The sequence below is a fragment of the Puma concolor genome, chromosome C2 (genome assembly GCF_028749965.1).
Source record: "Puma concolor isolate L17-30 chromosome C2, mPumCon1.1.hap2, whole genome shotgun sequence".
Lineage (NCBI taxonomy): Eukaryota > Metazoa > Chordata > Mammalia > Carnivora > Felidae > Puma > Puma concolor.
In genome coordinates this window covers 91,348,917-91,361,634 of record NC_141675.1, presented here as the reverse complement: position 1 = coordinate 91,361,634, position 12,718 = coordinate 91,348,917, and the positions used below count along the sequence as shown (strand labels likewise).

Here is a 12,718-nt window from a genome sequence, read left to right as displayed (position 1 = left end):
ATGCGGGGCTTGAACTCACAAAGCATGAGATCGTGACCTGAGCCGAAGTTGGACGCTTAACCAACTGAGCCACCCAGGCGACCCTGGGATCCCTATTTCTTAATTGCTACCTCTCTTCCAGATTCTGTGCTGTCTGCTTCCCTTCTTGTTTCCCTTGTAGTATCACTCGTGCTCTATTATGGGATGCACCATGGGGTGCTAGGGGACAGAGTTTTCACTCAGGGCCTCATGTTTCCAAGTGTCCATGGCATTAGGAGAGGACTATTCCCCACCTGGGAACCCCTCTGCCCCTTCACCTATTCTGTCTCCACTCTGAGACATCCCTCCCAGCCTCTGAAGAGCATCTGGAGGGAAGATTGCTACCCTCCAGGTCCAGGCAATGTCAACAGCCCTGGTGTGTGGCTCATTATATATTTCTGGGTCACATGTATAAACATGAACTGCCTACCTGTCCTAGGAGAGGGAGCCTTGAGCAAGCAGGTCTTCCATCCAAACAGGGGGGAAAAAAACCCCATCTGCTTTTCATTTCTCACAGAGCTTCTTCTAGCCGTGAAGTCCCTGCCTGCAGAGCTCCAGGGTTGGGGTGTGGAGGGGGGTTGCCTGAAGAGGGAGCAGCAGGCTGCAATCCACCCACAGCTCTGAGATGGCTGCTTTGTGGGGCAGAGGGAGGGCTGGCTCCAGCAGACCCTGGATTCAGGAGCCGGGGGGCAAGTTGGTCATGCCTCCATCAGACCTTTGAGCAGGCTGGGCTCAGCCTGCCATGCCGGGCCTGGAGCTCAGGCAGGCCTCTGCTCCCAGACCTTGAAGAAGGGCCCATGACCCTGGCATCTGGCCACAGAGCCATGAGGTTTATCTGGACAGGAACAATGGAGCCATTGTCACCCTCCGGACCCCATCAGCTCCCTGGCTGAGCCTGATGTGAGAAGAGGGACATAAACAAGCAACTTCAGGGCCTTTGGGGCCAGAAAAGAGCAGTGACCCATAGACACTGTAGATGTCCAGGCTTAAGACTCTGGACAGTGGATAGCTGTTGGGGTGTGGGGGGGTGCTGGTGGTGGGCAAAGGGGCCTTGCTCATAAGGGGGTGAGATTTCCATTGGGTTGGGTGGGTGGGGCAGTTGTACAAATGTACAAATGTACAAATGAAAAGCAGACACCCGGACAGGCTCTGTGCCAGGGACTGACACACCTCTCTTGGATCTTCACTGCAGCCACTAAAACATTTAGACTTCTGCTCATTTTACAGGTGAGGAGGTGAGGAAAATAAAGTTCAGAGAAGTTGAGCAACTTGCCCAAGGTCACAAAGCTAGTAAGCAGCAGACCCAAGATGCAAACCCGGATAGCTGACACCAGAGCTGAGCTCTCTCCGTTACATCCTGCAGCTTCTCACAGTGAATAGATTTCTCAAACCCAAAGTTAGAACATATGGCCTGTAAAGAATATGTATATTTATAATGATAACAGCACAGAACAGGCTTGTTTGAGTCATTTTTAAAATTTTTATTTTATTTAAAAAATTATTTATATCAAAGTAATGATAAAAAAAAGAGTAATGATGCACAGAGTTGAAAAAGTTAGAGGATATGAAAAAATTATTTAAAAAAAACCCCAACAACTCACTCCTCCTCCGCCCCAATCCCATTTCCTAAGGACAACTTCTTTCAATGCTTTTAGCTGCTTCTCTGTGTGTGTGTCTTTTAATCCAATTTCTTGAAAATATGTATCAAACTCAGACTTTTTCTTCTTACTTCCTGTTAATGGGGGTGAAGATTTTTCCCACTCACCCATCCCATTCTCCCCCCACGTTAAAGCACACATACATTTCCCTTCTCCTCATCCTCCCACTATAATTATGTAATATTAAACTAATTTAATATATTAATATAATTATTTAATTTTAAATTAAAATCATCAGTATTTACATTATTATGAATATATAAAAATTGTTCACTACTACCAGTCAGTACCCTGGATTTCACTGAATGTAAGACACCATTGATTGTAATATGAAACACCAAGAAAGAAAATATGCTGCCAATCAAATCCTTTATTGCTTAAATTTTTAATGTAAACTTATTCAAAATGCTCTTACTGAGACCTACAATTTTTATCACCTATCAATCTTATGAGTACAACAAAGAAAAATGTAAGCAAAATTAATTATTCCAAAACCTTCTTTGAATTCAGAGTTCACCTCTTCTGAATCACTTTTCTCTTTGATTGTCAGTGCTCATTTGTTTTGTTTGTTTGCTTGTTTTAGAGTATCATTTTTTGAACCACCCAGGGTTTCAGTGATACCACAGTTCTTAAAGAATATTCCACTCTGGTCTCCAGAGTTTTCTTCCAAGCTATTGTTCCCATTCTGCAAGTTTGGATGCTGATACTCTCTTGATCTTACCAGAAGGTATCCACAGAAGGTTTTCCAAAAAAACCAGGACTCAAATTCCCTCCTCATATGATCCTGAAATGTTAATGTGTGCTGTTACCGGAATACCAGGAATGATGACCAAGTTATTGGTCAGTGTCCAACAGCTGCTACAAATCCTTCTCGATATCATTTATTAAATGTAAACACAAATGGTTCTGATCATCTATTCAGTCCCATCCTCTTTCTTCTGCCCCTAGGCTCCAGCCTCCTGCCCCATTGTGGACTGGTTGCTCCTGGGGCTTCCCTGCTTGGCTGTTATCCTGGGACTTACCTTCTCTCCTCTCCTTTTCACTGAATCCTATGTCTCCCAATTTTTTGATTTACTTGCTTATTTTGGTAAAACACATCTCCACTATCTTCCTAAGAAAAGGAACATGATAGATCAATTTTTAAAAATTCATTGGGGCACATGGGTAGCTCAGTGGGTTAAACATCAAACTCTTGATATTGGCTCAGGTCATGATCTCATGGTTCATGAGATTGAGCCCCACGATAGGCTCTGCACTGTCAGTGCAGAGTCTGCTTGGGATTCCCTCTCTCCCTCTCTCTCTCTGCCCCTCCCCCACATGCATGGGAGTGTGCATGCTCTCTCTCTCAAAATAAACATTAAAAATTTTTTTTAAAAAGATAAAAATTTTTGCATGTCTGATTCATTTTATCTCCATACTTGATTGATAGCTTTGATACAGAATTCTAGGTTAAAAATAATTTTCACTCAGAATTTTAAAGGCATTCATTCCCCCACTGTTTTCTAGATTCCAGTGTTGCGATTGAGAAGTCTGATGTAATTCTTATTCCCCAACTTTTCTAGTTTTTTCTTTTTCTTTAGGCTCTAGAAACTTTTTGGATCTTCTCTTTCATTACAATATCCTGAATTTTCCAACTGAGGTGTCTTAGTGCATGACCTTTTTGGGAACTCACTCGGCCCTTTCAGTGTGAAGCCTCATCCTCCATGCTGGCAGATTTTCTTATGTTATTTCATCCTTAATTTCTTCCTCAACTTTTCCTCTGTTCTCTTTTTTGTAACTCTTATGAATCCAACCAAGTGATGGCCGTTGTGCATTGATCCTCTAATATTCTGTTATTTCTCTCCTGTTCGTGATTTCTTATTTTTTTCTTGTTCTAATTTCAGGGAGATTTTTATTCAACTTCATCTTATATTCTTCAATTCGATTTTTATTTCCCCAATCACATTTTTAGTATATTAAAAAATATATTTTTATATATCAGAAGATTCAATGAGTTTTTTCTAATTACTTTTTAAGATGTTTTCTTATATTTCTCTAATTGTCCCTGCACCTTTCTTCATTCCTTCTGCTTGTTTGTTTTGATCTTTCTCTTTCACTTTATAGGCTTTTTTTTCAAATGTCTAGTGATTTGGGGCTATTTGTTTGTATTTAAAATAAATCAACTAACCATTTCCCACTGAAAGGAACCGGCATCTTAGAGTAATGGCTGACTCCAGGTCTGAGGTTAGGAAATGTACAAGGTGAGCCTGGAGCATCTCTTCACACCAAATAGCAAGGATGCAACCAAAGGCAAAAGGGCCATCATGTCAAAGGACCCAGGAACCAACCTGAAGAGGCTTTGTCCTGGAAGAGATGGCATAGCCATGAAAGATAAGTGCAATGGACTGAGACACATCAATAGTGTTTAAAGCCATTCTGAGTTTGTAATAATAATAATAATAATAATAATAATAAAAGAATAAGATTAATTGATCATCACAGACACTAGGAAAACAGCTCATTCTTTGAAAGGTGGTAGATAAAGGAAGAGTATCAAACATTTACCCTGCTTTTCCTATACGACTCTATCATTGGGTAACCAAATAGGAGATGAGAAGTTTTTCTTTGTAGAAGTCCAACTAATACAATGTAACCCCCACAACATTAATGGATCTGGGAAACAATCATCAATGGCTGCTAACATTTAAAAAAAAACACAGAGAAAATCATATACAACATACCTCCTAAAAAAAAGTACATAAAACACTTATGAAGTAACCTTGCTGGAATCTAAACTGAATAAAGTCTTTAGATCTAGCATCAATTTACAGATGATACAGAGAATAGTGGAACATGTTAAGATGTACCCCTTGGATTGCAATCAGAAAAATCTGGACTGTGGAAAACGCTATTGGACAAATGACCAGTTTCTTCAGTAAATAAATTGCATAAAGAGAGAAAGAAGAGAAACATTGTTCTAGCACCATACCCCGTTAGTGTCCTTCAGCTTTCTTGGAGTCTCCAAATTTGGAGACTCACCAGTTGGCTCTTTAGAGTAAGGGTCTTAGTCTCTCTTTGTTGGGGAAGGGGTGAAATGGATGAAGGGATTGCTGTGTAGGATGGGATAGAATCCCTGGATTACAATCTCTCAATTCAGACAATTTCAACTGCCCCCCCCCCCCTTATACCTCATCTTCACATTCCACAATACCCAACATCCCAACTTCTAAGCCCTTCTGGGGGCTGGGATCAGTTTGCTTCTCTGCCATATTTTCCTCTGTAAACTGTTCTGTTCTGTTCTGCCTAGTCAATTATGACTATCCATCCACTTTCCATCTCCCTAAAATATGTTTAATCTCTTCTCCATTGATGTCTCTTTTGTTCTCTCTGTCATTGTGGACCTATACCTTTTAAAATTCCTCACTGTCCTTTTAGTGGGGTTTTGTGAAGGAGTAGAGATATATATGTATGATCAATCAATCTGCCATGCATAAAGCTTTAAACTAGGACTGTCCCAGAAATTCTAATACGGCAATCTCCAGTAACAGAGTAACTAACTGTATGGTTTTCTGCTACGGGAGACAGCAGGCAAGACGGCCAGGGCCTGGATAATCTCCTTGCAGACCCAGCAACTTCCTTGGACACCAGCGACAATGGCTGATCATTAAAACATTTTCTGAGCATTAGGTCCACCATTCAGCAGAGAGTTTAGATTTTTTTTTTTTTTAATTTTTTTTTTTTCAACGTTTATTTATTTTTGGGACAGAGAGAGACAGAGCATGAATGAGGGAGGGGCAGAGAGAGAGGGAGGCACAGAATCGGAAACAGGCTCCAGGCTCTGAGCCATCAGCCCAGAGCCTGACGCGGCTCGAACTCACAGACCGCGAGATCGTGACCTGGCTGAAGTCGGACGCTTAACCGACTGCGCCACCCAGGCGCCCCTGGAGTTTAGATTTTAAATAACTTGAGAGCTGCCAGACCAGCTTGGAGAATGTAGAGCTAACTAGAAGAGAGCTCAGAATCAGCTTCACTGTATGCCAAGGCCCAACAAAGCCCCATGTGTATCCTGATGGGGTATATGTAGAAAAAGTCCGTGTTTCTGCACTTCCAGGACATCTAGCAGCCCAAGATCATGAATCCATTGCAATTAAGCCTCCAGACACATCATTCCCTGAACTACTCTGGCAAAGGCCAGAAAATTGCCAAATCCAGGATAGCTCATCACACAGCAACCCCCTGACACTGTTGACCACTCGCCACCTTTTCTTTCTCCAAACCAGTTCAGGTTACACTGATAAATAACCATCACAGAGGAGCTGATTTTATTTCCCCTTCCTGACCGCAAGCAGCAGTAAACACACACACACACACACACACACACACACACACACACACACGTATGCACGCGCTCATGCAATGCCCTCTGTGCTGCTACCTGTATCTTACCTCTTGTGCTTGGAGAATTGGGAAGGAGGCTGGGTATTTAGATTTTCCTGAAGGAATAGTAGTTCACATAAACTGTTTAATAGGGGTTAGGCACTTAGAAGTCCTTTTAATGGACACTGGTTTGCATAAACTGTTTGTATTTAGATTTTTTAAAGGGATGTTAATTACTTAAGGTATCAATAAAGCATTGTTAAATCCTTCCTTGGATTCAGTGGAGCATTTGGCTGTAACTTAGAGTTACCGCCTTGCACCCCCAGGAAGTATGGACAGTAGAGGAAGCTGGCTTGGAGCGCTGGGTCCTACCTCCTCCTGACACTGGTGGTCAGCTCTTGGTTAGCACTTGGTTTCTGTAAGCAATTGTGATAGCAGATGCTGAGGACTGAAAGCTTATGAGCAGGAACCCCAAAGCCCCAAATAGGGCAATGGAAGGGCACTTGCGGAGGCCAGGCTTCTGTGGTCAAAAGTCAAGGCTTTCTCACCAGGCCAGATGACAGACCAGGGGACCTGAGCCGGGGGTTCACCTCCAGTCTGCCCAGGAATTCCGGACAGCCCACTCTAACTTCTCTCCCTTTCTTTCCCCTTTGTGGTCAGATGGTAGGTAGTCCACTATGGTAGGGATGTGGACATGAAATCCTCTCCTTATTCTGTCATGGAAAATCTAGTCTAGACTCCTGAGATCAGGCCCCAAAGAGACATCTTGGGAAGGTGATGAAACCAATTCCTAGTGTACCTGTGGCTGGTTGGCAGCAACCTTCAGAGAAGCCCCTGCAGCTGAGCCGTTGCTCCAAGTGCGAGTTATGGGGTTAGCATAAGATATCTTCCCACGGCAGAGGCCAGCTCAACACAGAGAGGGATGAACCAAGTGTCAGGCCTCATCATCAAGCCAGAGAGCCCTAACATCTGATAAGGTATGGGACCCGGGAACTGTGGGCCAACTGTCAGAAGCCAAACCAGGCAGGCAGCACCTACAGAAAAGGCATTGACATCCAAAGCAGCGGTTCCTAAATTTGGCTGCGTGCTGTAAGCACCTGGGGGCTTTAAAAAATCCCAGTGCCGGGGCGCCTGGGTGGCTCAGTTGGTTAAGCATCGATTTCAGTTCAGGTCATGACCTCACAGTTTGTGAGTTCAAGTCCCACATCAGGCTCTTTGCTGACAGCTCAGAGTCTGGAGCCTGCTTCAGATTCTGTGTCTCCCTCTCTCTCTGCTCCTCCCTCGCTCATGCTCTGTCTCTCTCTGTCTCTCAAAAATAAATTAACGTTTAAAAAAAATTTTTTTTTAATTCCCAGTGCCCACCTGCACCTCAGACCGATCAAGTCAGAATCTCTGAGGTTGGGACCAAGCATCAGTGTTTTTCAAATCTCTCCTGGTGATTCTACTGGGCAGCCAAGGCAGAACTACTGCCAAGAGCCAGGCTAGCTTCATTCCCAACCTGATTTATGCTACCCAGCTTTGTAAGCCAGAGCCCTGGATGGCACCACCGTGGGCCAAGCCTTTGGCCAAGCCCCCCAGAGCTGCTAACTTCCCTTCCTCCTTCATGCAAAAGACAGTGTGCCTGATGCGCCCTGGAGCTGTTTGATGTTGTGACCCTGTGTGTTTCCATCACCTGCAGATCTTCCTCCTCTTCTCTCCATCCCCACCCCCTGCCTTAGTTCAGTTTTCCCCATCACTCACCTGAGCTATTGCAGTGGCCTCCAAACAGGCTCCCCTGACTAACCCATTCTCTGCACCAGGCCAGGTGCAAAGTGGTCTCTCTCTTTTCCCAGGCCTCATCTCCCACCCTTTGCCCACTCATACCCAATGATCCTGCCACCAGGTCCCTCAGTGCTCCATGCTATTTCACACCTCTGTGTCCCCTCCTGAGCTGCCTGGAAAATCCCCATCCTTCAAGCTCCAGGCCAAGGGCAGCTTTCCGAGAAGGCTTTGCAGACCATGCTGAGCCTGATGGGTTTCTAGTGCCTCTGGTGCCACCAGTGCCACCACTGAACCTAGCCTTCACCCCTCCCTGCATGCTTTGCACGGCATCTGTTTCTCTTTCTCTCTGGGACCACTTTACTGCTCCTAGAAGATCTTCACTTGCAGACCTTGGGAACCTAACAAAAAGCCGACTTCCTGAGCTCAGGGTAGGACCCCTGCCCGGGTCCACTTCCTCTCACCCACTTTGAACCACCTCTGCGCCCACTCTCCCCAGGCCCTGACCTGCTGCGCTTGGCAACTTGGTTTCATTTTCTGTGGATATCAATTGGTAAGTAGGCTCTAGATGGGCTGCTTGTGACCAAGCTGGCAGGTCACTGAGGCTGCTCTAGCCCAGGCCCCAAGATCATGCCACAGAAATCCCATCCAGGACAGGGAATCCTTTGTGATCTCATCTGTTTATTCCTCGAGGCCAGGGACTAAGCCTTATTCAACTTTGGATCTCAAATGCCTAGTACCATGCCTCCAACCAGACCCAGCCTTCTGTAGGTACTCAATAAATGTTAATTGGATGGGTAGTTGGATGAATGGATGGCAGCTTGGCTGGTAAGGGTAAGGACTGAAGGATAGATGGAGCCATAAATGAATGAATGGTGTTTCCTTTCTATTTGCCCTAGTTCCTCCCTTCTGATGGTCAGACCTTTTCTGCTCCCTTATACCTCCCCTCTGGCAGTCAGCTGCAATGGCCCATGGGGGTATACACCCAGGTGCAGCTAGAAAAGGTCAGACCAGAATGTCACAACAGCTCACCAAGGAGGTGTCCCCTTGCCCGAATGCCATTTGCAGTGAAACTGTACCCCAAACCGTCCAGCACCTGACTGCGTCCTTTAACCATTCTGTAATTAGGTTAGATGCATCACTCACCATCTTTTCTTGGCTATACAGTGAGCCCTAGAGGTCAGAGACTCTGCTTGTCTTACAACCCCTCCTCCCCCAGCTCAGATCTGATGCACAACAAATACTCAAGCCTCCTAGACACAAGAACGGAGGCTTTCCCCTCATTGAGGAAAAGATGGACTTCTTTCATCTAGAAAGTTCCGTCTCTGCAGAGATGGTTTGGCATCTGTTTCTCAATCTGGGATAAATGTTCTGGATCAAGGAGTCCCATTAAAATGCCTCCTAGAGCACTTAGGGAATTATGCTTGGGGAGTCCTTCTTGGCAGCAGATAATAAATCAATCACAGTCCAGTGAAAACGCTGAGTTAGAATGGGATCACTCAGGCCAAGCTAAAAAAGGAACCAGGGATACCCTTTCTCTTGAGGCCAAAACTCAGTCCTTTCTGTAAGACTTAGAATGACCAACCAGTCCAGTTTGCCCAATCCTCTCCCAGATTTAGCACCTAAAGTCCTGCATCCCGAGACCCCTCAGTCTCAGGCACACAAGGCCAGTTGGTCATTCTCACTTGGGTGCTCCTTCTCTCCCCTTGTCAGCAGTTCCCCTGCACAATGCAGGAGCCCCATGTGTGCCTCCATGTTTATGTGGGTGACCCTCACTTCCAAATACCTTCCTGGCTGTTAGACCTGGAAGCCGGCGTGAGTCCACGGCCAGTGAAAAGAGCATGGGGCTCCTGTTTTCAACCATGGGGGCTGAATTCTGAACCTTGCTCCCTGTGCTACCCCAGCCCCAGCTCCCAAATACCGGGGAAATCACAAAGAAAGGGAAGGGAAGGGAGGCAAATGTACCTGAAGGAGGGAAACATTGGCAAGGCTGAGTCTGAAGAGGTAGTTCCTGTGAAAACAGAGACAAGAATCATAAATCAAGCTGGTTCTGCAGGCAGGTCCCCAGGAAGCAGCTTCCCGGCTCCAGCTTCATAAGGTGCCAGGACAGGGTGCAGACTGCAGAGGGCCTGTGGTGGGTCAACCCCCTGGGAGAGTTTTATCTCCATTGGCTCTGTTAACCCTCACAGAAACTCCATGAGTGGAGAGGGAAAACTGCATTTACAGATGAGGAAACAGGTTGGCCAAGTCATAGACAGTAAGTGAAGGAGTTGGGATTCACGCCCAGACTTGTCTACTCCTGAAGCCCACACCGTCCCTGCTCCCTGGCTGTCCTGGCAGGTCCAGGGAGCAGCCCCACCACCTTCCTCCCAGCCAGAGAGCCCACTTCTGTTAAACGTGATGCCTCATGGAGCTCCTGCAGGAGCCTAAACACACCATCTCCTTCCTTCCACCCAGACCCACTACTGTCTGACTCCCCTCCTCAGACAGACCAGCCATCTCTCCTAACACCATGCCTGGGGCCCCCGGAGTCCTGTCTGCCTCCTCATCTCCCGCAGCCCCTGCCTGCGGTGACTCTGGATCTGACCTTCCCACGATCCCCTCCCTGGATCACCCTATCCGCTTTTGCCCCAGTGGCCCCCTCAGCGCCCCCACGATTCCTCTCCTGCGCCCCCCCAGCCCACATGGGGCTGCCAGCCTCATCTGCCTCAAATACTGTTTTCATCACATTAGCCTCCTGCTCAAAAACCTTAAATAAAGAAACGTGTCCACACAAAAACCTGCATATGGATGTTTATAGCAGCATTATTCACAATTGCTCAAACTTGGAAGCAACCAAGAAGCCTTTCAGCAGGTGAATGGATAAATACACTGTGGTGTATCCAGATAATAGAATATTATTCAGAGCAAAAAGGAAATGAGCTATCAAGTCATGAAAAGACATGGAGGAAACTTAGATGCATAATACTAAGTGAAAGAAGCCAATCTGAAAAGGCTACACACTGTATGATTCCAATTATATGACATTTTGGGAAAGGCAAAACTATGGAGACAGTAAGAGATCAGTGGTTGAGGGGAGGGAGGATGAACAGGTGGAGCACAGGATTTTTAGGGCAGTGAACCTCCTCTGTATGACGCTGTAACACTGGATACATGTCATTATACCTTTGTCCGAACTCCCAGAATGTACAACACTAAGAGACCATAATATAAAGTATAGATGTGGGGTGATAATGATGTATATGTCAATGCAGTTCTTCAGCGACAACAAATGTACCCCTCTTGTGGTGGAGGCTATGGGAGCAGGAGACACATGGGAAACATGTGTACCTTCTTATCAAGTCTGCTGTCAGCCTAGAAATGCTCTAAAAATGATATAGTCGTAATTTTTAAAAAGGCCTTAAATAGCAGTGATAATGATACTACTACCTCAGTTAGTCACCCATCGAGTACTCACAGCGTCGGACACTGAGGAAATTGCTTTGCCTGGACTCTGGAGCCACAAGCCCACTATCACTATGCACAGACTTGGAGGGGGACAGGGCCACAGTCAACACGCCACACAAAAGTGGCTGCAGGCTCACAGAGTAGACCCTGCAGCGGAGGCAGGGAGAATCCCAGCTTGGCTACTTTCTGGGGACATTGTGGGGGCCTCAGTGTCTGTGTCTGTAAAATGGAGAAACTAACGCCGTCTTTCTCATTTCACAGGACTGTGGAGACAGGGGATGGTGTGGTGCATGTTAAAAGGCTTTATTAATATCAAACAGCTGTAAAGTCTTGGTTTTCCCTAAGAACTTTTTTTCTCTCCTTCTAACATTTTCTTTTAGCCATTCCCCTTTTGGTTCCTGAGGTTTTTAGGAATAATTGCTTTAGAACATTCTGGCCTACCTCGGCTGTACTGAGAAGAGAATTCAAGGGAAACGCTGTGGAGTGGGCCAGGAGGAGATGGGGGGTGGAGGGGTCCCTGTTGAATGAATCCAGGGGCCTGAAGGAGACACTTCAGCCTGGAGGCTTCTTGTCCCCAGCTCTGGCTCCAGGCCCAGCCGCCGCTTAGCTTCTTTGCCGTTCTGGGGCCGGACAGGCCTCGCCATTGACCTTGGCTGCAGGCCTCTGCTGTCCCTCCCCAGCCCCCTGCCCTGCAGAGCTTCCCCACCCCCTCCCTCCTGGCCTGAGAACAGATGGACTCGGACTCTGCCCCAGCTGTCTGCTCAGGTAACAGAGGCATCTGCTCACAGCTTTAAAAAATTAGGGGAAACATTGCATCACTTTATTAATTTTTATCCCATCAAAAATCGTTTATCACGGCAACGTAGTCTGCTCCTCTGGGAGACGAGAACAGAGAGAAATCTCTTCAGCCTGACCTGCCCCTAAATCCCCTATGGAACAAGGCAGGGTATAAATAAATAAAAAATATCCCCAGCTGAATTCCAGAGACCTAGGGGGTCAGAAAGAAGAGGGAGAATGTCAGGCAGAAGGACAGGAGGAAGGAAAGTTCTCTCTCCCTAGAGAACGGGGGAGAAGAAACTGAGGAACCACTTCATTTGCTGTGAGGGGTGCAAGGCACCATGTCCTACCTGACTGTCCCCTGTCTCTGAGGGCACAGCCAGGCTCAAAACGCCAGGAAAAGGCATGCCTGTTGTGTGGGGAAGCCCCAGAGTGGGTCCGAAACAGCAGCGAGAACACAGGCAGGCGGCTTAACCCTTCTGAGCTTCAGTTTCCTAATCCATACAGTAGGGATAATTACAGAACCCCTCTGCCCGGCGTTCATGTGAAGGTTAGGTGATTTATTACATGCCTGATTTACTATATGCTTTAGATGCTTTACTACATATATGGTACATAAAATAGTGCCTGGCACATGGCTGGCACAGAAAGACCGGCAGTTTTCAAAATGTGTCCAGAAGGTTCAGAGCAGAGGCATCAGTGGT

The 12,718-nt window shown here is 46.3% G+C and overlaps 1 protein-coding gene across 3 annotated transcripts in view; it reads right to left on the bottom strand.

Annotated features, from left to right (window-relative positions):
- The window catches only part of SEMA5B (semaphorin 5B), a 118,660-nt gene that overhangs the window by 20,060 nt on the left and 85,882 nt on the right, over positions 1-12,718 (bottom strand). For all 3 annotated transcript variants that reach the window (XM_086675241.1, XM_086675242.1, XM_086675243.1), the window contains exon 4: positions 9,756-9,801. In XM_086675241.1, the coding sequence (XP_086531367.1) occupies positions 9,756-9,801 (46 nt within the window). The remainder of the gene's footprint in view (positions 1-9,755; positions 9,802-12,718) is intronic.